Source organism: Oncorhynchus mykiss, chromosome 12 (assembly GCF_057628025.1).
Source record: "Oncorhynchus mykiss isolate SJ-2025 chromosome 12, ASM5762802v1, whole genome shotgun sequence".
Classification (NCBI taxonomy): domain Eukaryota; kingdom Metazoa; phylum Chordata; class Actinopteri; order Salmoniformes; family Salmonidae; genus Oncorhynchus; species Oncorhynchus mykiss.
This window is the reverse complement of record NC_143033.1, coordinates 71,300,760-71,325,157: the sequence shown is the minus strand read 5'-3', so window position 1 is coordinate 71,325,157 and position 24,398 is coordinate 71,300,760. Positions and strand designations below refer to the sequence as shown.

The 24,398-nt window shown below is 44.7% G+C and overlaps 1 protein-coding gene across 4 annotated transcripts in view; it reads left to right on the top strand.

Moving 5' to 3' along the window:
- LOC110538107 (junction plakoglobin a) overlaps positions 1 to 24,398 on the top strand; it is a 58,417-nt gene that overhangs the window by 13,364 nt on the left and 20,655 nt on the right. Inside the window, exons 2-5 of one of the 4 annotated variants that reach the window (XM_090193156.1) lie at positions 1,334 to 1,576; positions 22,205 to 22,259; positions 22,788 to 22,952; positions 23,404 to 23,657. In XM_090193156.1, the coding sequence (XP_090049282.1) occupies positions 22,244 to 22,259; positions 22,788 to 22,952; positions 23,404 to 23,657 (435 nt within the window). In that variant the 5' untranslated portion in view covers positions 1,334 to 1,576; positions 22,205 to 22,243. Of the gene's footprint in view, positions 1 to 1,333; positions 1,577 to 3,640; positions 3,950 to 22,204; positions 22,260 to 22,787; positions 22,953 to 23,403; positions 23,658 to 24,398 lie in introns of those variants that run through there. The other 3 variants (XM_090193155.1, XM_090193154.1, XM_036938138.2) reach the window with 3 other exon arrangements.

Here is a 24,398-nt window from a genome sequence, read left to right as displayed (position 1 = left end):
CTGTATTTACAATTTCTTTAATGAAGTCCAGGTTCCTGCTCTTTAGGCCAAAGGCAGATGACCTCAGGCCTTGGATATTCCAGGATGAGATAGTGAAGGCTTTGTGTTCCATAAAGTGTCCAATGTTGTTGGTCGTGTGGTTTGGCCTCAGGCCAGTAAGTGTGAGCAGAGCCTGCTGAGCATCTGGTACATGCCATTGGCTTGGGCTAGTGTAAGAGTGGGGGTTGGGCCTGTTTGCCCGCTCACGGCCTGGACATATGTGTGACTTCCATGTTAAGGCCCACTTTGCAGGGGTGCGGTGCATGGGGTGGGCAGGAGGGGCATAGATCTGATCTGAGGGGGCCTAAATGGGGTGTGGGCATGGTTGACTTTGAGGTTATTGATTAGTTGGGGTGGGTGTGTGTATGTGGCTGGTGGTGTTGTGGTCTGGATGTAGGTCCTCTTGGCGTGGGGGGGGGGGATTATTTACAAATACTCTTTGGTAGTTGTAAACCTCAGAGTCCTTGTCTAGTGTCTAGTATCCTGAGTTTCCACCCCTCGTTAACACCCCCTCTCTTAACAGAGGGGTAGTGTGCTAATACAGCACTGTGCCATGCCAGGGGATGGTCTGTGTGGAAGATGAGGTTGCGGATGTTCTCATTTTTATAATTGTCAGCAAAAAAGTGACTCTTGATTTTCCATAAGGAGCTTCATTTTGTGATCTTTTCTTGCCTTATCATTCTTTACATACACAGGTTACTGTATTTTAATTACCTCTGAACAGCGGGAGGCGCTTCTAAGGCCTCTCCATTTGGTTGGAGTACACTGTGTGACTCTCCTGCCATTGTTGGGCTAAAGGGCTTTGACACCTCTCACTTGACACGTCAGTGCTAATTGAAGTTGTATCAAGCTTGGCAGCCTTAATTTAGCATTCAGTAATCATAAAGTCATGTATTTTCTTCTTGGCTTTTGGAAATAAAATATAGCTTCAGACTAAACATTACTCACTCAGTTGCAGGTTGTATGGTGTTTTCGGGTTTCTGTTATTTTCAAGCTCACTTGCTGTATAGCGTTGGAATAATACTCTTTGGGAGTTGTAAACCTTCCAGGTGATTACGTAATTCTGTCCAAAATCAGGTTGTAGGTTTTGAGTTTTGATTTGGATTGAAGGTTAGCTGTAGAGGGTAGCATCCTGTATATATTCCTGACAAAAAAATCAAAGTTTATCTAACTCTAAATCTATATTTTTTTAAGAACATGGGGAAAAATGCAGGAGCTCATCTGATCATGACCTCTCTCTCTCTCTCTCTCTCTCTCTCTCTCTCTCCCTGTTTCTCTCTGTCTGTGTGTGGAGGAAGAGTTCACTCAGTGTGCGGATTATTTCTCCCATGAGGCCGAGGGGGGGAGGAGAGCCCCGTCTGTCAGATCTGCCCACGTTGCCTTGCGGTTACCGTGCCAACCCCTTGGGTCGGAGGGTGGGAGGGAGGGTGAGTGAAGCAGGGTATCTGCAGGCTGTCAGGTCTCTGCCAGGTCTCCCCGCGACAGGCCAGACCAGACCGGCTACATCTCCACAACAGCCAGCGTCTGTTGTTTTCAGGTTAATGTCTTATTCAAATGGCCTTTGCATACACTGGTCTTGTAGTCTACCGCACCCACTTCTGTTCTCGATGTGTGTGTGTGTGTGTGTGTGTGTGTGTGTGTGTGTGTGTGTGTGTGTGTGTAGGCCTGCTGAGCCATACAGAAGTCAGGATGACTGGAGGGCGTAGGAGGGCCCAGGTTTTGGCCTACAAGCATCTCTCTCTCTCTCTCTCTCTCTCTCTCTCTCTCTCTCTCTCTCTCTTTCTGTCTTTCTCTCGCTGTCTCTCTATCTCTCTCTCTTTCTCTCTCGCAATCTCTCACTCTTTCTTCTTTATCTTACCATCAATGACCCCCTTCCCCCACTGATGCACTCTACCTGTCTCTTCCCTTTTGTCTTCCTGTCCATCTCTCTCTCCCTGTCTTTTTCGCAGCTTCTCCCTCACTCTTAAAATGTTTCTCTCAGAGGTCTACTTATCTCTCTTTATCTGTACTGACCCTTAGTCTAGGAATGGCCTCTTGTCCCACTGGCTTTGTCCATATGTGACCGACCAGCTCGAATGCGGTCCTATGTAGCACTTTTTTTTTTTACATTGGATAAAAGTAGATACTTAAAGCTAGGAAGTGTATGCAGTGCCTTGCAAAAGTAGAGACCAAAGATAACCCTGAAGGAGCTGCAAAGCTCCACAGCGGAGATTGGAGTATCTGTCCGCAGTACCACTTTAAGCCGTACACTCCACAGAACTGGGCTTTACGGAAGAGTGGCCAGAAAAAAATAAGCAAACATGTTTGGTGTTCACCAAAAGGAATGTGGGAGACTCTCCAAACATATGGAAGAAGGTACTATGGTCAGATGAGACAAAAATGTTGCTTTTTGGCCATCAAGGAAAACACTGTCTGGCACAAACCCAACACCCCCCCCCCCGAGAACACCATCCCCACAGTGAAGCATGGTGGTGGCAGCATGTTTTTCATCGGCAGGGACTGGGAAACTGGTCAGAATTGAAGGAATGATGGCACTAAATACAGGAAAATTCTTGAGGGAAACCTGCTTCAGACACAAGTGGTTTAAGGGGAAACATTTAAATGCCATGGAATGGCCTAGTCAAAGCCCAGACCTCAATCCAATTGAGAATCTGTGTTATGACTTAAAGATTGCGGTACACCAGCGGAACCCATCCTACTTGAAGGAGCTGGAGCAGTTTTGCCTTGAAGAATGGGCAAAAATTCCAGTGGCTAGATGTGCCAAGCTTATGGAGAAATACCCCAAAAGACTTGCAGCTGTAATTGCTACAGAAGGTGGCTCTACAAAGTATTGACTTTGGGGGAGGGGGGGAGTGGATAGTTATGCATGCTCAAGTATTCTGTTTTTTTGTCTGTTTTTTTTGTCTTGCCTACCAATTTGAAGGTGCAAAATATTTATTTGTGAAACAAACAAGAAAATGTTTCTCACAAAAAAAAATTGCATCTTCAAATTGGTAGGCATGTTGTGTAAATCAAATGATACAACCCCCCCCCAGAAAAAAAATAAATTTTAATTCCATGTTGTAAGGCAACAAAATAGGAAAAATGCCAAGGGGGGTGAATACTTTCGCAAGACACTCTATCATACACTGCAGTTGAGGAACAATGGGAAAGTAATTCTGCTTTGAAAGTTGATAAACTTGTTTCCCCATTTTTGAGAAAATGGCCCTTGAATGTTTTGGTACACCTACTGGAGAGCTCTTTGTCTACACCAGTGGAGGCTCCACAGATGAGGAAGGGGAGGACCATCCTCAGTGAATTTCATAAAAATACAAATAGTGAAACATTAAAAAGGTATCATTTTTTGATAAAACTAAACTAAATATATTCACATCACCAAATAATTGATTAAAACACTGTTTGCAATGAAGGTCTACAGTAGCCTCAACAGCACTATGTAGGGTAGCACCATGGTGTATATTGACTTCAATACACAACCTAGGAGGCTCATGGTTCTCACCCCCTTCCATAGACATAGTAACTTCCGGAAGACGTCCTCCAACCTATCAGAGCTCTTGCAGCATGAACTGACATGTTTTCCACCCAATCAAAATATCAGAGTATGAATCTAGTACTGAAAGCAAAATGTACAGCTAGCTAGCACTGCAGTGCGTAACATGTGGTGAGTAGTTGACTCAAAGAGAGAGAAAGACAATAGTTGAACAGTTTTGAACAAATTAATTTCTTCCAAAATTAAGGAGAAGTGAGAGCTAGAGCTAGCTATATTTGGTTGTATTTTTTCTTACTTTCACTTAGCTAGTGAATGCAGCTAGCTAGTTTAGCCCACTCAAACACTCAGCTCAAACAGTGAGGGATGCTATGTTAACTAGCTGGCTATGGCTATCCAACACTGGGATTCTTCCAAGTCAAGGTAAGCATTTGGTTTTATTAATTTATTGCCACCGCTTTCTGACTGTACACTGTACTGCATGATTGTAGAGGGTTTACGAACACATTTGTTATAGTAGCTATGTTGACTATGGCGTGACAACGATGCAGGCTGTGTGTGGTGGTTATAGTGGTGAAGGTTTGGCTTGGAAAGGTTTTTTCGTCTGGTCACAGACAGATGATGTGTTGTGCACTGATGTCCACAAGCGAAGGAAAAAGGTGCGAGGAGGAGAGCACGTAGATAGTTGCTGTTTTCATGTGGATACTATGAAAGTGAACTGTGTTTGCGTGTGATCACGGGTGTATTCATTCCACCGATTCTGTTCAAAAACACTTGTTAAATGGAAGCAAACGGAACGAAACGGGGATAAAAATACCTAAATATGTCCAATAAAAATTCACATTTGCAACTGTTGGACTAATGATTACTCCCTAGATCGGCTAGATGCAGGCAAGAGTGTGCAAGGCGGTATTGAATGTGTCATAAGCTATGTTGTAGCAACCTCATGATGGGTACAGGGAAAATGCAACTGTCATGTAATAGCCTAAACCTATCAATGTTACATTGAGCTGGGTGAATGGAATATGAATGACAGCCATCCAATATGCTGCATCTTGAACGGCACCGACCGCCACTGGTCTACATACATCATTCACACCCTCTTAAGCCTTAGCCCCACCCATCTCTTTAAGTATTCACATTTGAGGCCATGTGCTAAACAGAGTGAGTAAGGTAGTGTAGTAAACAACCAAAAATTTAAAGAGGTGAAAGTAGTAGCAAAAATACACTTGATCTAGTCCTTGGTTTATATCCTAATCCAGTGTTTCCCATTCCTGGTCCTCCAGTACCCCCAACAGTACACATTTGACATATAACGTTAGCTAGCAAGCCAGCCAGCTAACGTTAGCTAGCTAACAGTATGCTTTAACTTGCAAGGTAAATTACTTTCTGACTAAACATGTATAATATCTGAAATTGTACCTAACTAGACGGATGAACGCTTCTCCCTCTCTGTCATGGATGCCATGGTTGCCCTTAGTTTGAAGATGTAACCCGAAGACAGGTGTTTTATACAGCCTTCTGTGTTCTCTTTTCGACTCCCTCTGCATATTTTCAATCAAATGGCAGAATTTTCTCAGTTCCTTAGCTGTTATTCTCTGCTTCCACTGGGCGTTCCACTGATTTCAAAACTCGGTCAACTTCTTCCATGACAACCACGCTGTTGATCGCCGCTTCTTCCCCATCACTGTCACCAGAAGACTCTACAACGACTGCTTCAACGAAAATGTGTTTTACCTAAATCAGGGATTTCCTCATCGTCTGATTCATTTTCAGAGTCAGAGAGAGTCAGCATGGCACGATCGTCCTTCAGAAAGTATTCCATCACAACTTTTCCCCACTGATCTTTGTCGATAGTGCCTGTTAAATTCAGGACAGCACTTTTTCAGTTCCTCATGACATCTTTCAAAAAAGACATGGTAGAAAGGATTATCTACACATACAGAGCAGCTCATGTTATAGACAGAAGCATGCTACATGGCATACTAATCTGAACTCATCTCTCGGCATGCCCAGCCTATCCATTATCTCAGCCAATCATGGCTAGCGGGAAGGTTCCTGTCTTTTTCTGTGGCTAAACCTACTAGGCCCGTAATTGAACAATTTTATTTGTATTTACAGATAAAATACAAGTTTGTTATTAAGGCACATGAAAGTTCACATGTTCCAGAAGGCATTTTGATAAAAAAAAACATAGTGGGTGTGTGTGTGTGTGTGTGTGTGTGTGTGTGTGTGTGTGTGTGTGTGTGTGTGTGTGCGCATGAGAACAAAGCAGTGGCGACAGTGGTTAAGAGACATGACCTCAGATAATTCGGTGCAGTGTTTTGTGTGCTTATCAGGGATTTTTGAAGGAAAGAGTGACGTATTGCAGGCCACAATGCCACCCCCTGAGGCTCGCTCTCTCTCACACACATGCACGCACACACGCACACATATATATATACACACACACACTTTTATCTCTATCTGACAGAGCCAGTTTCTCTCTGGTCAAGGACAGCTCCCACATGATCTAAGAAGAAAGGAGGGCAGAAGGGAGAGGTGAGTAGAGGAGAGAGGAAGACAGGAGGAGAAAGAGACAGATCTAGACAGGACAGAGAGAGAGCGGGAGGTAGAGATGATGAGAGGACTTAGACTTGTTGAAATAGAAATGAGGTGGTTGCCAAAGGAGGAAAACATGTTTTGTTCAGAATATATATTTATTTTTTTTCTAGAATGTTTTGTGCTAAAATGTAGCATGAAATGTCAGTGGGGAGCATTGCAGTTAGATAGGCACCATTTGAATCACTGCTTTGTCGCTGTGAAAGAAAAGTAGCGTGTGCATGCGTGTGTACATGTGTACATGTGTGTTTGCATAAGCGCATGTGTATGGTGTGTGTGTGTTCAGGCAGGCCCCAGTAGTCTATAACCCGTGTGTCTCCAGTGAGAGGATGTGTACCAAGCCAGGCCCCTCCAGTGAGCCCGTCGACTCCTTTTCAATCGACGACTCTTTTCAATTGACGCCTCGCTCGGAATATTGAAAGCCCTGTCTTCTCCAATTACCATCACTGTCTCCCCCCACCTCCTTCACTTTCTCACCTCTTCACAAACTCCTCCTCTCCTCTCTTCATTCCCTGTTCCTTATCTCCTTTGCTTTTCTCTACCATTTTCCTTTCCTGCCTAACACTCTTTCTTTTTACTTTTTCATTCCTCTATTGCGCCATATCCCTCCTTCTCCTATTTATTTTTCTACTCATTGTGTTCTCCCTATCCCTCTTATTTGTCCAGTTCTCCTCTCTCTATCTCACCTCGCTTGCCCTCGGTCCTCACCTCCTTTGAACCGCTTTCCACTTTCATACGCTCTCTGTTGCCTTGTCTTTTGCTCAGTCTGTCGGTGGCAGAGTTGGAATTGGCTGCATTGCTACGACATCATGTAGTGCTTCAGTATGCAAAGCTGAGAAGCTGGCTGGGTTTTCACACAGTGCAGCGACAGCATAATGTCCTCCTGGCATCACACACCAGTGGATGAGGGGCTAAGTAGTCCCTGTTAGCAAACCAAGCTCGTTCATTTGGAAAACCAACCTACATCTTTTATAGGAAGAACTGTGAGTTTTGGCAGTAATAAGTTGCTTCCTGAATTCTGTTGTGCAGCTAAGACACACATTTTTGGAGGCCTCTCTCTCTCCCTCTCTCTCTCTCTCTCTCTCTATGATATTTGAGATCCATTTTCTTTTGGCAAGGCAAGCTAGTATCTTCAAGTGTTTTCTCCTGTGCATGTTATATTATTTTCCAGACACGCTCAATAAGGATTTTTGGGGATTTCCTCTGCTCCCTTCAAACAGAGGGAAAGTAAATTCTACATCCATCCGATATAGAAAATTGGATTAATGTTGCCTGTAAATGAAGGCTCTAGCCCTCTGCCTCCCTCTCCCTACTATTTCTGTCTTCCTCAGTCACTCTCACTCTCTTTCTGTCACTCTTTCCTCTCTATTCTCATCTCCAATTTTCACATTCCATCTCTCTTTCACCCCTCCCTCTCTCGTTCTTTTCCCCTCTAGTTCATTCTTTCTATTTCATCTTCTCTGTGTATATCTTTTTCTGCTTATTTGTCCATTTCATGCACCCCTTCTTCCTCTCATCTCATCTCTCTCTCGCTCTCTCTCTCACCCCCCCCCCCCCCATCTTTCTCTCTCTCTATCTGAGGTCTCTGTGGTTGGGCTCTGCTTTCCATCCCGTGGGCACAATTCCAAAGCGAGCCGTTTAGACGCTCGGCTGATTTATTTTAACGCCTAGTGTGTAATCGCCACAAATTCACCCGGCCCACCAAGAGCCAGAACTCTGTTTTTCTTCTCTTCTTTGGACTTCTCAATCCTTCTCTTCATTTCTCTCTCTCTCTCCTCCTGTACTAATTTCAGAGTCCGTCCCCCTCTTAGCCGAGCCTGGCAGGGATTGGTTTGTCCTATCCGTTTATCTGTTCCTCAGGGCTGTGGTAGGGGGCTGAGGGTAAAATGCAGGGAATGGGGGAACTAAAAACAACACTTCAAGGGAAACCTGGAGTGGGAGAAAACAAACATTTGGCCGCCTCATCTCGATCCCTGAAGCTTTTTTTCCTTGTATGAAGGAGGACTGGATAGATGTCTTATCCGAGTGTGGAGCGTGGATAAAAGGTTCTGCCACAAAAAAGGATGTTATCTGCTGGGTAAAACGCTCGTCCCCCCATATCGCACAATCAAAGAAGAGGCTAGCTGTGGTTGGTACCAGGGGGGAGTAGCGAAACAAAGCTGGGGATGGAGCTTGAGATGGAACTTGAAAGTCCTGTTTGGAGGGTCGTTGTGAAACTCACACCACACCGCATTCCTCACAATGTTCACAATGTTCTTTTCCCCTTTCTACTTTAAAATGACTGAGTTGATTTTGGCATGTTATTTGGAGCATGCTAGCAGGGGTGCGTGCAATTTTGCCAACAAAATTATATTTGTAAGCCATATTTCTGGTTGCGTACTGGACTCTCGCATCCTAGTTATCCATAAAAGGTATTCAAAACCTGTGTGGAGAGAAGGATGTGGCTAAAACCTGGTATAAAACATGTCGGGCAAATTGGCACCCATTTACTGATATAACTAGTAAATAGAGCTGCTATAAGTGGTTATGGCCAGGGCACAACCTGTCCCCCACCCTGTCCCCCCACAGTCCTCCAGGCACTGCACTGTAGTGAGGAAATGCAATAGAGCATTTTGATTATTTGATTTACTGTAAAGCCTGGCTTTCTCACCCCGAACCTCATCCATTTGCCTTTTTTTCCCTTCTCGTACTGCGGAGTCTGATGTTTCTCCTACCAGTGACCTTTGAACCCCTATAGACACTTTCTGCCATGTCCAGGCTTTTGCTCTACTGACCTTGACCTGTGAGGGTCAGCCCTAGTGGTGCCATCCACACTATCTATATAGCATTGGCTCCACTGTACCACAATGGCCTGAATTCTAGTCTGTGTCCATCCCTCCCTGCTTTTCATTTTCATTTCCTCAGCTTTTATCAACCTACAGTGAGCTAGCCACACACAACCCTCCCACTCATACTGTTTAAAGTCATCCTCCGTTGGCTCGGGGATCTCTTCCCATTTACTCGTAGCACAGGAAGGCATGCCAAAACGGATAAGGGATCTGATGAGTGAAGATAGCTCAAGCCCTCCGCGTTCCTCTCTCTGAAGACCTGATGCTTTGATCGTTCCCCTCCGTCAGCTTTGGGCCCAACCTTCTGGGCCTTTAAACCATGCTTCTCCCTCGTTCTCATTAACTGGCTTGTAAATGCACACGGACATATCCTCAAGTGCATTGACTGATACACACATAGATGCCGATACGCACGCACGCGCACACACACACACACACACACACAGACTATAGACTAGCGTGGGAGCTGCAGACAAGGCCCACTCATTGCTTGCAATTATACTATGTCAGCAAACTTGCTGCTAGTGGCTAATGACTCACTCTGTCCATATCGGTGTGAGATATTCTATAATGCTCATCTCTTAATAAATGCATGACAGAGCGAGAGAGAGAGAGGGAGAGAGAGAGAAAGAGAAAGAAAGAAAAAGAGAGAGAGAGAGAGACTGGAACTTATGATGGTGGTTAGGTTAGCATCTTCTTCCACTCACACTGTGCTTAGTTAAAATCCTACAGAGGGGACAGAGCAGAGGGGACGGGTGGGAGGGGGAGGTTAAGAACAGAGGGAAATTCCTTCCTCTCTACTTTTAACACAACAACACACCATACCACAGCTGCAATGTCAGCCCATTGGGGAAGGAAGGCATGAGAGGACAATGTGAATAGTATGGTACAAATTAGATGACATATTTGTTTTGTTCAGGAGACTATTACAGAATAAGCTACAGTCCAAGATGGAGTACATGTGATCATTATGTACTGTATGTTATGGTTTGGTATGTCTTTGAGATGACTGCCCATTTGGTAGAAGGGAAGAGACCTGTGGTGGAATAGTAGGATGAGGGTTGTAGTCAGACTGCAGATGTGTTGTGTTTGCAGTTAAACTGGATGTTTATTTTTCAATATTTTTTGATTTTATTTGAGAGTTTAAGGCTCCCTGTCAAATCATATAGTGCAGCTTACGGTCCGCTGAATGAGACGCTTTTGAAAGGGAGAGCTTAATCACTGTAAGGGTTTATTTCTATTGGCTCTCGTTCAGTCTCAATAGAGAAACCTTCATCCCTCAACCTTCCCAAGAGCACTTGATATGAGCTATTGAACTGGCAAATCACATCCAGAAACCAGGTCCAGAGGATCCATTCCAATGTCGACAACAACAACCAAAAATAATCGGATAAGAGAGCCCTTTGTCAACGTTTACAGACTTAGACACAATAACCGCTTCAGAGGACCTAGACTGGTGTTACACTTAATAGTCTGATTGGGCTTCGTCATGGTCTTCCTCACTCTCACTGTTTTCATTTCAGCACGCTGCTGCGTTGCACACACAGGAGCAGGAGTTTAGTCGAATATTTCCCATCTTCTTGAATCCTTGACTGGATATGTAGGCTAAATCATTTGGCTTTAGTTAGCCTGTGATTGGGTGCGCTTCTATCAGTGTCCGTATGTGGGAGCACACGTGAGAATGAATGTGTGGCCATGTGTACATTTCATTTCCACTATGTAGACTGACACCTTTATTTACGGTGTTGATTCGTGACCAGCTGTAGACGTGTTCCTGATATAGACTCCTCTGTGCAATTCAATAATACGTGACTCTCCTCACTCTCTCGCTCCGTGTTTATGCAGCAATTTCATATTTCACCAGGCTCTGATACCTCCGCATGGTCACTATGCAGTCGGGACAGAAAGAATTCCAGGTTTGTCAGAAGCAGGTCGATCAAATGAATCACGTCTTGGTCAAAAACCACGATCGTGCCTCAACCATTTAAAGTGTTTTTTCCCAGATGAACAGACAGCCAGACATTGGATTGGATATGGATGGTGCAGTAAATGTCATCCCTTGCCTGATCTGATCCAGTAGAAATGACAGCGAGACTCCGCGACCTTCAACCTCCCTTGTTTACTTTAAATGCAGGAAGTGTTGCTCCCCCTCAGGGCGTCAATTACATGCACGTTGACATACCACAGTGTACTGTACACATACGCAATCACTCACACACACACACACACACACACACACATTCACACTAACACACACACTTACTCTTGCGCACACAAACAGACACCACAGCGCCCCAGCGTGACACTCACAGAATCCATCATGGATATTAGCAGGGGGTTCGATTTCTCCCGTGTTTATGTTTCATCGTTCTCTCATCATTCCCCGGGATCCCCATTCCTGCCGTCAGATGTCCTGATGTTCTGTGGGCTGACAGCCTCCATCCACCAGAGAGAAAGCAGAAGCACTATCGATCCCTGCCTTGCGTTCCCATTGATTTACCTGCAGGCAGCACTTTCTGGGTCTTATGGATTCAATAGGATGCCATTCGGCCTGTAATAAAGACCACCTACAACAAACAAAAACATTTTGACTGCTCACTGTGAAGGTTATTAGACTTTTTTTTTTACTCTGAAATGAATGTATTTGCATTCGTAATGATGTCTGATGTAGCAATGGGCATTTTGGACTGTTGGAGTAATCTTGTCATTTACTCGGGTACTCAAATGAAATGAAAAAAATATATCATAAAAAATATATATGTGTCACATATCAGTTTGAGAACAATGTAAAAAATATATATATTTGAATTAATAAAGCTGCATACAAACATGGTCTCTTGAGTAAGGCAGCTCCATAAATGCAGGTGTTTCAGCCTAGCTCAGTGCTTTCTGTGGTGGTGGGGCAGCCAGTGGAAAATACGGTGTCACGACTTCCGCCGAAGTCGGTCCCTCTCCTTGTTCGGGCGGTGTTCGGTGTTCGGCGCTCGACGTCACCGGCCTTCTAGCCATCGCTCATCCACTTTTCATGTTCCATTTGTTTTGTCTTGTTTTTCACACCTGGTTTCAATCCCCCAATTACTTGTTCATTATTTAACCCTCTGTTCCCCCATGTTTTTTTGTGAGTGATTGTTTTGTTTGTAGTGAGGTCTGTTTATGTGGGCTCTCTTTTGTATTGCATTTGATTTATGTTGTGTAAAGTACGTTTATTTACTCATACCTGCTGTCCTGCGCCTGACTCCTAACCAGCTACACACAGACCGCATTACATAGGGGTTGCTAATGTTCTCTAATTGCACCGTGATTGGCTCAGTGTTCTGTCACACATGGGGGCACTACCTCACCGCCAAATCTACGAAATGAACTGTTTCGCTGCCATACAAGGCTCAGCTGATAGCCAGGTGTAGCAGTGGTAAGGTGTTAGGACTGCTGTTGGGACAGCTTTATGTAGGCCCTAACAGTTTGTCGGTCCCGTTTGTCACCTTTATAGTGCAATTCATGTATTGTTTAGTGTTGTGTTGTGTAGTGGCTTTGCTGGCATGCATCCCAATTTTTTTGTGGAGGGGGGTTTGCCCCACCAAGATTTACATGCTAAAATCGCCACTGAACATGAAACATTCAGAATAATCCATTTCCTCTCCAACAACATTCTCCCACTCAGAATTCTACATGGATGAAGTTATTGACGAGTGTGTTTATTTTATTCCTGTATCTGACTTTTGAGGTTCCGTTTTTCGCAATAAACTTGTTTCAGTGGACCATAGCTTTGGCCTTTGCTGAACAGACAGCACAGTCTGAGGCTTGTGTTTTCAAAAGCATGCTTGGCTGAATATATTCCAGAAAGAGTTTTCATGCCCTTTAATTTGCATTTTATGTTTCACACTGTTGCGCAGGTTTATCCCTCTTTCATTTGCTACTGTTGAGTGTACCTCATTTCCTTTGCAGAACTACATGTCCAACGGCAGTTTACCAAACCAAACACAGGCTATATCGTTCAGTATCCGTTCTTCCATACTCTGATTCTCAGCACCCCCATGTAGACTATTTCTCGAAACTATGAATAGCTTAGCTTGCAGACTCATAACGAGCGAGGGAGGCATTGATAAGACAATGATGACGGGAGTCTCGTTAGGCTCAAATACGTTTTTGCATTCGTTAATTAGCGAGCTTCCTAGGGATTAATTCCCTCTCCGTGTCCCATGTGCAGAACTTGTCAAGATGAGAGGGATTGTTCTATTCGCCGCCTCTCAGGATCACCAGTCACCGCCATGCTGGCACATATCCGTCATCCTAGGGCCGCTACGCGACTCCCTCCCTCCGCTCAGCACTGCTAATAGCAGCGGATTACTGAAGACTGAAGATGAAAAGGCTTTCAATTCCCCACAGAGACGTGTGTGTGTGTGTGTGTGTGTGTGTGTGTGTGTGTGTGTGTGTGTGTGTGTGTGTGTGTGTGTGTGTGTGTGTGTGTGTGTGTGTGTGTGTGTGTGTGTGTGCATGGCAGACTTGGTTGTCCTGTTGAACTGAAACTGCTGTGCTGGGATACATGCAGGAGATAAGAGGAGGTCTTTTCTTTCAGCATCCCCTCCCCACACCTCATTAGCGAACAAGGCTTCCAGGGAACATCAAAGGCACAACCATCACACACAAAAGAAACGCATCCCGATTCCCAAGGATTTTTATTGTCTAAATTTAGATTCTAAAACCGCTGTTGAAATGACGCCAGCCGTCATGAAATGACGGTTTTCAGAAGGGGGTGATAATAAGATTTTTCACTTTCGATCATCACCCTGTAGCTCTGTTTTCCTCAAATCTTTGGTGGCTGTTTGAAGTTGCGGGAAGCGATGCGACTGCTTAAAGCCACACTGTCTGTCTGTCTGGTGTCTTTGAATTGAGCCACCAGCTTCAGGACTTTTTGACATCTTTAGAACAGAAAGCTGCAGTTGTTGTTGTTTGTTTTGCCTACTTTAAGTAGCCCATTAGGGGAATATTACGATTCTTGACAAAAAGTCGGAAATTGTTTTTCAGACTTCATTGAAAAGTAGAGAGGTCTCCTCTTGATGTCACCTCAGTCTAGTGGCTGAGTCTGGCTGGGAACTGGAACTGGGCGCAGTCGAAAGAATGGCCAACTAATGAATTCATGACACCGTCGTGACAGGACCCATTTGTTACCTGGCCTTGAAACGTTTGGCCCGATGGTGTCTTTTTAGTAGAATCTCTGCCGTCGGCACAGCGCTTGCCAGTGCAATTTAAGATTAGGAGAGAGGGAGAGAAAATAAGTTGTTCCTCATTGGGGGCATGTGAGGTAAGGCATGTCCCTTTTGTGATCCCGAAAAAGCAGTTTTCAGATCTCAGATTCGACCTGATCCTCCTCTCCCTTGTGCTCGGGTTCCTTGTGAGCTGAGCCCACTTACGTGGCAGATATGAGATAATTAGCCGAGGCGTGTGAGGCAACGCTACTACTCTTACCGGAACAAAGTCTCCGGTAATTACGGGGAAGAAATCATTTGCTGTCCTTTTGGTCCGCTTCATTTATCCTCTAGCTTTGTAGTTTGTAGCACACTAAGTTCTTATGCCAACTCATTATTACAGAAATGTATTCCGAAAGCTCCTTTGAACAAACCAAACTCATCACTTTTATCGTGCTTGTGTGAAGGGCAGTTCTTTTGAACTAACTTTTTTTTTTAAAGTGAGAGCAAAAAGTAACTGGCAATAACGTCTTGGTTAGTTGGTCTAATATAATAGACCACGATTCCTCTCTATCTGGTCGGTCACATCATTCCATTGAAATCAATAGAAAGTTCACCACTAGCGAGGATAGTTTTTTTTTGTCATGCTCAAATCATTTGTCACCCTCTGCGACTCATTTGGAGACTTTCTTATGACATCTGGCCCTTGGCTGCGCTTTAAAAAGACAACGCGTAGGGCTGAACTACGGCACAAATGAGCCGAAACCCTGCTGTTACCTCTGAGTTTGAATGCTAGTCCATGTTGCTCTCGTTCACATGGGGAAACCATGAGTGATGGTGCGACGTTGACATCTACTAATTCCCAATATCCTCCTATCCTATTCTGTGAGTGCACCATGTTTAATCACCCTCGTCGATCTCCATAAGTACATTAGTGACATCATTTCCGTTTATGATCACCCGCCATCCTACGGTGATCAGTCTGTATTGATTGATGAGTATTCATATTAGATCAGCTACCCTGTGGAGTTTAACTGCTGGAGTGTAGCCACTTGCAGAGGATGATGTGATTCAACCAGACATGTTGTGTGCACTTGAATAGGTAGCGTAAATCTCTAGGAATATCTCTAAATGATCATTCCAAGTCATTTAGGATTTTTAATAAGCAGAAGCCTGAATGTTTAGAGTGATACACCCCACTCAACAGAACTTTGACCCACATATGTATAGTTTCCCGCTACCCTACCTGTCTAGGCCTACATCCTGTGCAACTGTGCCTGTCATGGCTTAGTGAACTATCATTTCCCATAGGACCTAAAGGGCACTTCCTGCTGAGCACAGTATGTAACCTCAGATTTACTAAAGACTCTTCAGATCCCTGAGCTCCCGTACATACTATACCCTCTGACTCAGCAAATACCTTATAGGAAGATAAGGGACTGCTGCTTGGTTATAGAGTCTATAGAGGTACGCGGGGGAGAGGAGGGGAGCAGACGGCATTAAAGAGTTGTGAGAGAGGGAGATACAGTAAATACTGCAGAGGTTTTGCAGTTTGACTCAGCAGATACTATTCTCAGAGAGAAATGGGGTTGGATGGGGAGAGAGGGGGAACTGAGTAATGGGGTTGGATGGGGAGAGAGGGGGAACTGAGAAATGGGGTTGGATGGGGAGAGAGGGGGAACTGAGAAATGGGGTTGGATGGGGAGAGAGGGGGAACTGAAAAATGGGGTTGGATGGGGAGAGAGGGTGAACTGAGAAATGGGGTTGGATGGGGAAAGAGGGGGAACTGAGAAATGGGGTTGGATGTGGAGAGAGGGGGAACTGAGAAATGGGGTTGGATGGGGAAAGAGGGGGAACTGAGAAATGGGGTTGGATGTGGAGAGAGGGGGAACTGAGAAATGGGGTTGGATGGGGAGAGGGGGGGAACTGAGAAATGGGGTTGGGTGGGGAGAGGGGGAACTGAGAAATGGGGTTGGATGGGGAGAGAGGGGGAACTGAGAAATGAGGTTGGATGGGGAGAGAGGGGGAACTAAGAAATGGGGTTGGATGGGGAGAGAGAGGGAACTGAGAAATGGGGTTGGATGGGGAGAGAGGGGGAACTGAGAAATGGGATTGGATGGGGAGAGAGGGGGAACTAAGAAAGGGTGGTTGGAGCAAAGAAAGAGGTCGGTAATATTCTGTAAAGTCAGAAATGGAAAACATACAGTTGCCTCTGTATAATTTGGGGAAAGAATGTGAGGGAGAAGATATTGCTTGTAAAGGCTTTACATATCAAAGGCTTCTTGTATACGTTTATACCTTATACACAATATCTTCTCTGAGTACGGTTACATGCACACAATACTGGTATTATTGTGAATAGATTAATGTAATAGATCAATTAAAATGTTTACATGCTCTGCAAGAAGAACCATTTTCCTAATAATCCTGTTTACATGGGTACATCTGAAATCAGGCTACCTGATGGCTCTTTGATAAACACAGAAAATTGCCAATCAAAATAAACGTTCTACCACATGTTATTTTTGAGAAGAATATTTGATTCAGAGTGCTGGCCACTCAAAAATGTGCAGTATTGTCACAAAAACCAATGCCACAGATGTCAACATTTTTAATGGAGTGTGCAATTGGCATGCTGACTGCAGGAATGTCCACCAGAGCTGTTGCCAGAGAATTTAATGTTAATTTCTCTACCATAAGCCGCCTCCAACGGCGTTTTAGAGAATTTGACAGTAGGCCCGACCGGCCTCACAACCACACACCACGTATAACCACGCCAGCCCAGGACCTCCACGTCCGGATCCTTCACCTGCAAGATCCTCTGAGACCAGCCACCCGGACAGCTGATGAACATGGGACCAACATTTTACATGTTAATTTTACATGTTCAGTATATTTTTTACCACGCATAATGGTGAAATATTTGCTGGAATTTTGTCACTCTAAACTGGAACTTTTTCGTCATGTAGTCTCACAGCCGCAACTTTTTGCTGTAAAATGGACAATACAGTTGCATTATATTCACTGGGCACTCGCAGATTGATTACCTGAGCCAAATAGTTTGAAGTGTTTTTGAGGAAGTCAGGGCTTGTAGTGCAGCGTTGCTAACATTGTTTTGACTGTTAACATTCATGAATTTTGACGATGCTTATATGCTAACTCGTCGCCGTGCAGAAGTAAATCATGGATTCTTGTGGATTCTGTCACCATGGCCTTCAGACAACTCGGGTAAGGGTAATTCGACCCAAATATAGATCTGACCTGAACTATCCCTTTAAGTGACATTTGAGCTGCTGTCAGGGTGATGGTGACAGAAGGGTGTTGTAAACACCTGAATGATTTAGGTAGAGAGGACAAAAGCAAAACTCTGCACAGCATCCACGCTCCAAACTCATTTACAGATCAGTGTGATGGTTTCTCTGGAGCTCAGTTTGATGGTTTCTCTGGAGCTCAGTGTGGTGGTTGTGTCTCCACTGGAATACTTAGGTCAGCCTGACATCAAGGTACAGCATGTTACTCTAACTTACTACCTCTACATCACAGCAGCACTGTCAGTCACCAAACAAGGGACCACTTCCTAACATGCAGTCAGCTCCTCACAGGTCTAGGAACAGAGGGTGAACAGAGCAACAGGGAGGGGACAACAACAGCACTAGCACCTTTTCAAAGGTCTGAGAACAGTGGGAGAGTGTCAGTGAGTTTAGAATAACAGCAGCAGCAACTTTTCACAGGTCTAGAAACAGTGGGAGAGCATTAGGTAGGGAACAACAGGGCCAGCCCTATACATAAGCAGGGTCCCACACACTTTTTTTTGGGGGGGGGGGGGGGAACTCAGTCGTGGTCTCAACTTACTTTTGAGAGTTTGAATAGTAGAATACACAAGGTGCAGTTTATAAATTTGGTTGTGCATCAGCAGTTTTTCTCTTGTAATGTCAGTCACTCAATTAGCCCATGTCAGCAAAGATTTTTTAGATTGGTAAGTTAGTCTAGCCAGCTATCAAAAATGTGTACTAATCATGGTCAAATTATCGACTGGGCATGTAGGGCACATGCCCAGGGGCTCTGACCTCCAGGGGGCCCCCATTGATTTAGTTAGTCACTCTCTCTCAGATATCATAACATAACTTAAGTCATAGCACAATGTGTAGAATTGCAGGAAATGAACTCACTTTTTTTTTTCTCTGCACCTTCAAGAGTGGGGCCACTAAATTGTTTTCCTGCTAGGCGGGTGGGGGGGGGCAACGCATTTTCACTTAGGGCCCACAAAATGGTAGGGTCGGCCCTGGGGATCAACAACAATAGAAATAGAATTAACAACAGCAACAGCAGAAGCTTTTCACCGCTCTGAGATCAGTAGCACAGCATGTGGGGAAGGAAAGTTGGGAACACTGGCTGGGTTTGTAATTGGAGGCTGACCGGGGGGGAGTGACAGTGTCATCAGATCCGCTCCAGGAGTTTGGCAAACATGGCGTATCTGCAGCCGACTGTGATGCCAAATAAACGGCCGCTGCTTTCATCTGCATGGCCCGGTGTGTATAGCGGTTAGAGAGAGAGAACGAGAGAGACCGTCATCTCATTATCAGATCCTGGAGATGAGTCAGCCATGGAGAGACGGGATGACCGTTGACCTTGTCTACACACACACACACACACACACACACACACACACACACACACACACACACACACACTGTCAGTCACACACACACACACACACACACACTGTCAGTCGCACACACACATCCACAGTGAAGTATAAGTACCCAGGACCCGTGAGTCAGCCGTCAATACATTTGTGTGTCATCAACATCAATACGTCTTACACACATGCAAACACATCACACGCACTCTGTTGACCTGCAATCGACAAACGCACACACAAACGCACACTGCCAAACTTGCACAGACCCTTAAGGTCGAATAGAAGAGGGTAGATCTGCTGGTGTAGCGTTGTTCAGCTGTGCGTCGTCCAAAAACAACCTCCCTGCGCCTCAGATCCCTGGCAACAGCAGCCTTGATGTACTGTGTGTGTGAGTGAAAGAGAGAAGTGGATACAAGAGATGAATACAAGAGAGAAGTAGAAACATACAGGGAGCGAAGCCAATAGTTATTGATACAGCAAGCGGGGGACTTGTAAAGGTGAAAGAAAGAATGGGATGGAAAGAAAAGGAAGGAGAAAAAGAGACTACGTGAATATAAACCATGACCTTCACTGGGACAATGGACAGAAAACAGGAATTTCCCCTCTTCTGCTCTTTCCTGCCCAGGTTATTTCTGGCCTTGACCTATGGGGATGCACGTCTATACACACACACACACACACACACACACACACTTAATACTCTTCAAAACAACTGACCGAGATTAAACCCAGCAGTACGTGGTGTGTATAGCCTACTTTAAGTAGTATCACAGTTGTATTCTAATGTAAAAGGAAATACAAAAATCTCCTTCTCTTTCTAAATCACAGAGCAGGGGCAACAGACAAGTTTTTTCCCTTTGAACCAACCGAAGCCTTCAGATAAACTGAATGAACAAACAGACCCTATTCGTTAATGAAGAAGAGTAATATGCTAACTGTGTATTATTTCATTATGTCAAGGCAGTTCTGTAAAAATACATTTTGAATTCCACCACGTTTTTAAGTGCTTTTTAACGAACTAAATACCATCCCTGGCCACCGTTAGCTGTGTGTGTGTGTGTGTGTGTGTGTGTGTGTGTGTGTGTGTGTGTGTGTGTCGATATGAGACCCTCCATGGCCAGTTTGATTAATGACTTGAGGAAAACAGGCTGTGTGGCATCATAACAACAACAATTAAAAAAGCAATTTCCCAGAAGCCTTGTGTGTCCCCAAGCGACAGTGAGAGAGTGGTGGAGTTGGTTTTTATCTTTTCCAGAATAAACGGAGCGAGAGGGGGGGGGGGGACAGAGACAGAGAGAGAGAGATACTTTAGAGAGGAACAGTGTTTAGGAAAGAGGAAAAAGAGAAAAAGCATTTGGTGGAAAAGCAATTTTTTGTACAGAGGGTTGAAGGAACGATTGAGAAAACACAACATAGAGAGTTTAATGGTGTGGCTAAAAATGAGCAAAGAGATTAGGTGTCCACAGAGAGAAAACAGGAGGGATGGATAGAATGAGAGATGGGGAAAAAGAGGTTGCGAGAAAAAGGCGTGTCTGTGGAGATTACAGAAACAAACTTAAGAATGACAGGAAAAACGGCTTCTGCCAGAAACACCCTTGTGCTAAAGAGAATTGTCAGTTTGTCTTAGACAGTGGAGGTTTCTAAATGTTTCATATCGAGTCCTCACATTCCGGTTTTTCCTCTCAAGGTGCTGCTGAGGTAAACATTGAACGGTAAACTTGAGCGAATGGCTCTCTGAAAGCCCGTTATGACAGTCCAGAGGTCCAAATCTGCTTTTTTATGAGTTATGCTTCTGTTTTCATGTCACCCTGCTATTTTGTGTCAGACAGACAGGCGTCATTGTCTCGTTTAGTGGGGGTGTGGATCGAGGCCCTCACTCAGTAGCATTGGCTCTATGGGAGATTGTGTGGTTGGTGTGGAAACTGGAGGTCTTTCATCCACCTGTCAGTCACGCGGAAACACTTCATTACGTCGTGAAGGGGGTGATGATGAAATGTATGAGCCGTTTTCCCATGCCTGGAGAAAAGCAGTTACACTTTGCTCATTTGTTTTGTTCTCCGTCTGCCTTGCAGTCAGTTTAAGCTCAGTTAAAGAGTCGTATTTGTCATCATTTCTTAGCTAGTTCTCATTCGGTATGGAGAAAATGTGGTTTATATATAGGCTAGCATATTTGGGTTTTAGATATCTCGCTTTGAACAAGATCAGCATCAGATACATGGACAGTGGACATACACACACACACACTCATGTTGCGCTCCACACAACCACACATTCCAAGTAGCCTAGATCCCTCATCATGTATTTATCACTTTGTTTTATGTGCTGTTCAGTAAGTGGTTAGCAAATAGATCTGAGCTATTTGGCAGAATGGCCAATTCAGACATGGATTAGCCCAGAGGAGAGCAACAAACAAAAAAGATTTCCCTCCCAAAATTAGGGTCAATAATTGATTTAGCGCCTTCCAGCAAGTACTTTGCAGCTATTTACGTCAGCAACAAACACGCAGAAAACCTCTCTGTTTTTGTCACAAACAGCAGGGGACAAAGCTCTTTCCCATAATGCATTTGGATTATTTCTCTGCAATACCACCGCCACCCTCCTCCCTCTGTCACTCATCTCCACCATTGGCCTAATTATAGTCATGAATTAAGCATTGTTTGGCAAACGGAAAGTAGAAACCTTTTTTGAGGGAGAGACGCTTACCACTTCTTAAATGTCACCGTCTCTCCCCCCGTCCCGTCCCCCCCCCTGCAGTAGTTTGGGTCGGGCTGTAGGGAGCCTGTCCCATTTACGCCACTCTCAGTCCTTACTGTCGTGCTGCACAAACCCAGTTCGATTTTATGGGGACACTTCATATTATATCGACATTACTGTGACATTTTACATCATTTGGAGTGTCATAGTTTAGTTGTGTCTCGTTGTGTCTCTTTCATGTAAGCATTGGACAAACAAATAAACAGCCAAAGGTGTTTTTAGAACTTTTCGGTTGTTACCAAGCGGATCATATTCTAGTTAGGTATACAATGAGTTAATACAGTAGATGCTCCATTGTTCTTCCTTGAGTTATCCCGCAGGAATAAGGGCATTGTAATGTATAGTTGCTCTGGATGCATTTGTTTTTGTTTTTTTTCCTTCAGATTTATTAGCTCTCCGATGGTCGTTTTTCCCATGCATGTCATTTAGCAGACGCTCTTATCCAGAGCGGCTTACAGTAGTGACTTCATACATTTTCGTGTTTATTCGTACCGGTCCCCCAGGAAGAGTAGCTGATGCTTTTGCAGCGGCTAATGGAGATCCTAATGAATACCAAAATACCAACCCACAACGCCGGGCGGCTGCAAGGGCCATGCTCTACCAACTGTGCCACACAGGACCATGATTCATGGCCTAATGTTCTCTCTTTCTATTTTTTCCTCTCTTCCAGAAAGTTCTCTCCAAAGGCCAGTTTTGAGACTGGACAGTGATGATGTCCATGCAAAGTAAGTATTTTGTTGAAGACTCGCGGGCATCGTTTAATCTGCAAAGAACTGTCCTTGATGAGCCAAAGTTTGGAGCAGGGTGCTGCTGTACCCTAGAAACACACTGGCAAGCGTCCGCAGAGTGGCTGAGCATAAATATAGTGTCTTGAGGGAAACAACGGACCACTGGCTCTCAGTCAATCAATCACACTATTTCTAGGCCTCTCTACCTCTCTCTCTCTCTACCTCTCTCTCTCTTTCTACCTACCTATCTCTCTCTACCTCTCTCTCTCTCTACCTCTCTCTCTCGCTACCTCTCTCTCTCTCTGCTCACTCGATCTCCCTCTCTCTACCTACCTATCTCTCTCTCTCTCTCTCTCTCTCTGCTCTCTCTCTCTCTCCCTCCCTCTCTCTCTCTCTCTCTCCCTCTCTCTACCTACCTATCTCTCTCTACCTCTCTCTCCCTCTCTCTCCCTCTCTCTCTACCTCTCTTCGCACGCTCATCTCTCTTTCTTTCGCTCTCACTTCTCTCTCTCCCTCTCCTCCCAGTGAACGAGGCAGAGGGCTCGGTGAAGGTGGCCGAGTGGCAGCAGACATACTACGCCCACGACTCCGGGATCCAATCAGGCGCCACCACCGTGCGAGATGACGAGGGCACAGAATACAGCGCCAAGAAGTATGCCGTCACCACCACGTTGGTGGAAAACCCTACAGGTATAAGTTCTCTCTATCTCTCTCTCTCTCCCTTTCTCTCATTTTCCCACTTCCCCCTCTCTCTTCCCACCCCCCCTTCTCTCTCATTCCATTGTTCCCTCTCGCTCTACTTCTCTTTCAGTCTCTCTACATCTCCTTCTCTTTCTGTACAAATAGGTCAGCACTTACTCATTCAATGTCATAATCATGCTGTGATTCACTCACTCGCTCACAGGCCGTCACATACGTACACGGGCCAGTTTGGACTGGCTTCATGTCTTAAAATAGGCATGGTTCTTCTGAAAAACTAGGGACTCACTGACTAGGGGCTAGAACCTCTTTCAAAATATCACTAGTTTGAAACACTATCTATGGATAAATCTATCCACGTATCCGTTGATCTCCCCCTTCTCCCTCTCTCCTCCCTCTCTCCTCCCTCTCTCATCCCTCTCTCATCCCTCTCTACCTCCAGAGGTGGAGGCCCAGTACACCCTGACGCGGGCCCAGCGGGTGAGAGCGGCCATGTTCCCAGAGACCCTAGTGGAGGGCGAGGCGGTGCTGTCCACTCAGACTGACCCGGGTCAGCAGACCAACGTCCAGCGGCTAGCTGAGCCCTCGCAGCTTCTCAAGACCGCCATCGTCCACCTCATTAACTACCAGGATGACGCCGAGCTGGCCACTCGCGCCGTGCCCGAGCTCACCAAGCTGCTGGCCGACGATGATGCGGTAACTAACATCTAAGAGTTAAAAAAAAAGAAGAACTTTGTTATAAATCCCATTTTCACAAAGCACAGACGTTAACACATGAATGCATTAAACAACACTATATCCAACGTGCTCCTATTAAAAACAATCTGAACCTTCAATCAATATTAAGAGGTTAGTGATGCAGCTAATCAGAAGTGGAAAAAGTACTCAAGTAAAATTCTCTATCAAGATATCTTGATAGGAAATGACTCAAGTAAAAGTGGGGGTCACCCAGTAAAATACTACTTGAGTAAAAGTCACCCAGTAAAATACTACTTGAGTAAAAGTCGCCCAGTAAAATACTACTTGAGTAAAAGTCACCCAGTAAAATACTACTTGAGTAAAAGTCACCCAGTAAAATACTACTTGAGTAAAAGTCACCCAGTAAAATACTACTTGAGTAAAAGTCACCCAGTAAAATACTACTTGAGTAAAAGTCTACACGTATTTGGTTTTAAATATACTTAAGTATCAAAAGTAAATGTAGTTGCTAAAATGTAAGTCAAGGGTCACACTCCAACAATCAGACATCATTTACAAACAAAGCATTTGTGTTTAGTGAGTCCGCCAGATCAGAGACAGTAGGGATGACCAGGGATGTTCTCTTGATTACGTGTGCAAATTGGACCATTTCCTGGGAAAATGTATGGAGTAAAAAGTATCTAATTTTATTTAGGAATGTAGTGAAGTAAAATAAAAAGTTGTCAAAAATATAAATAG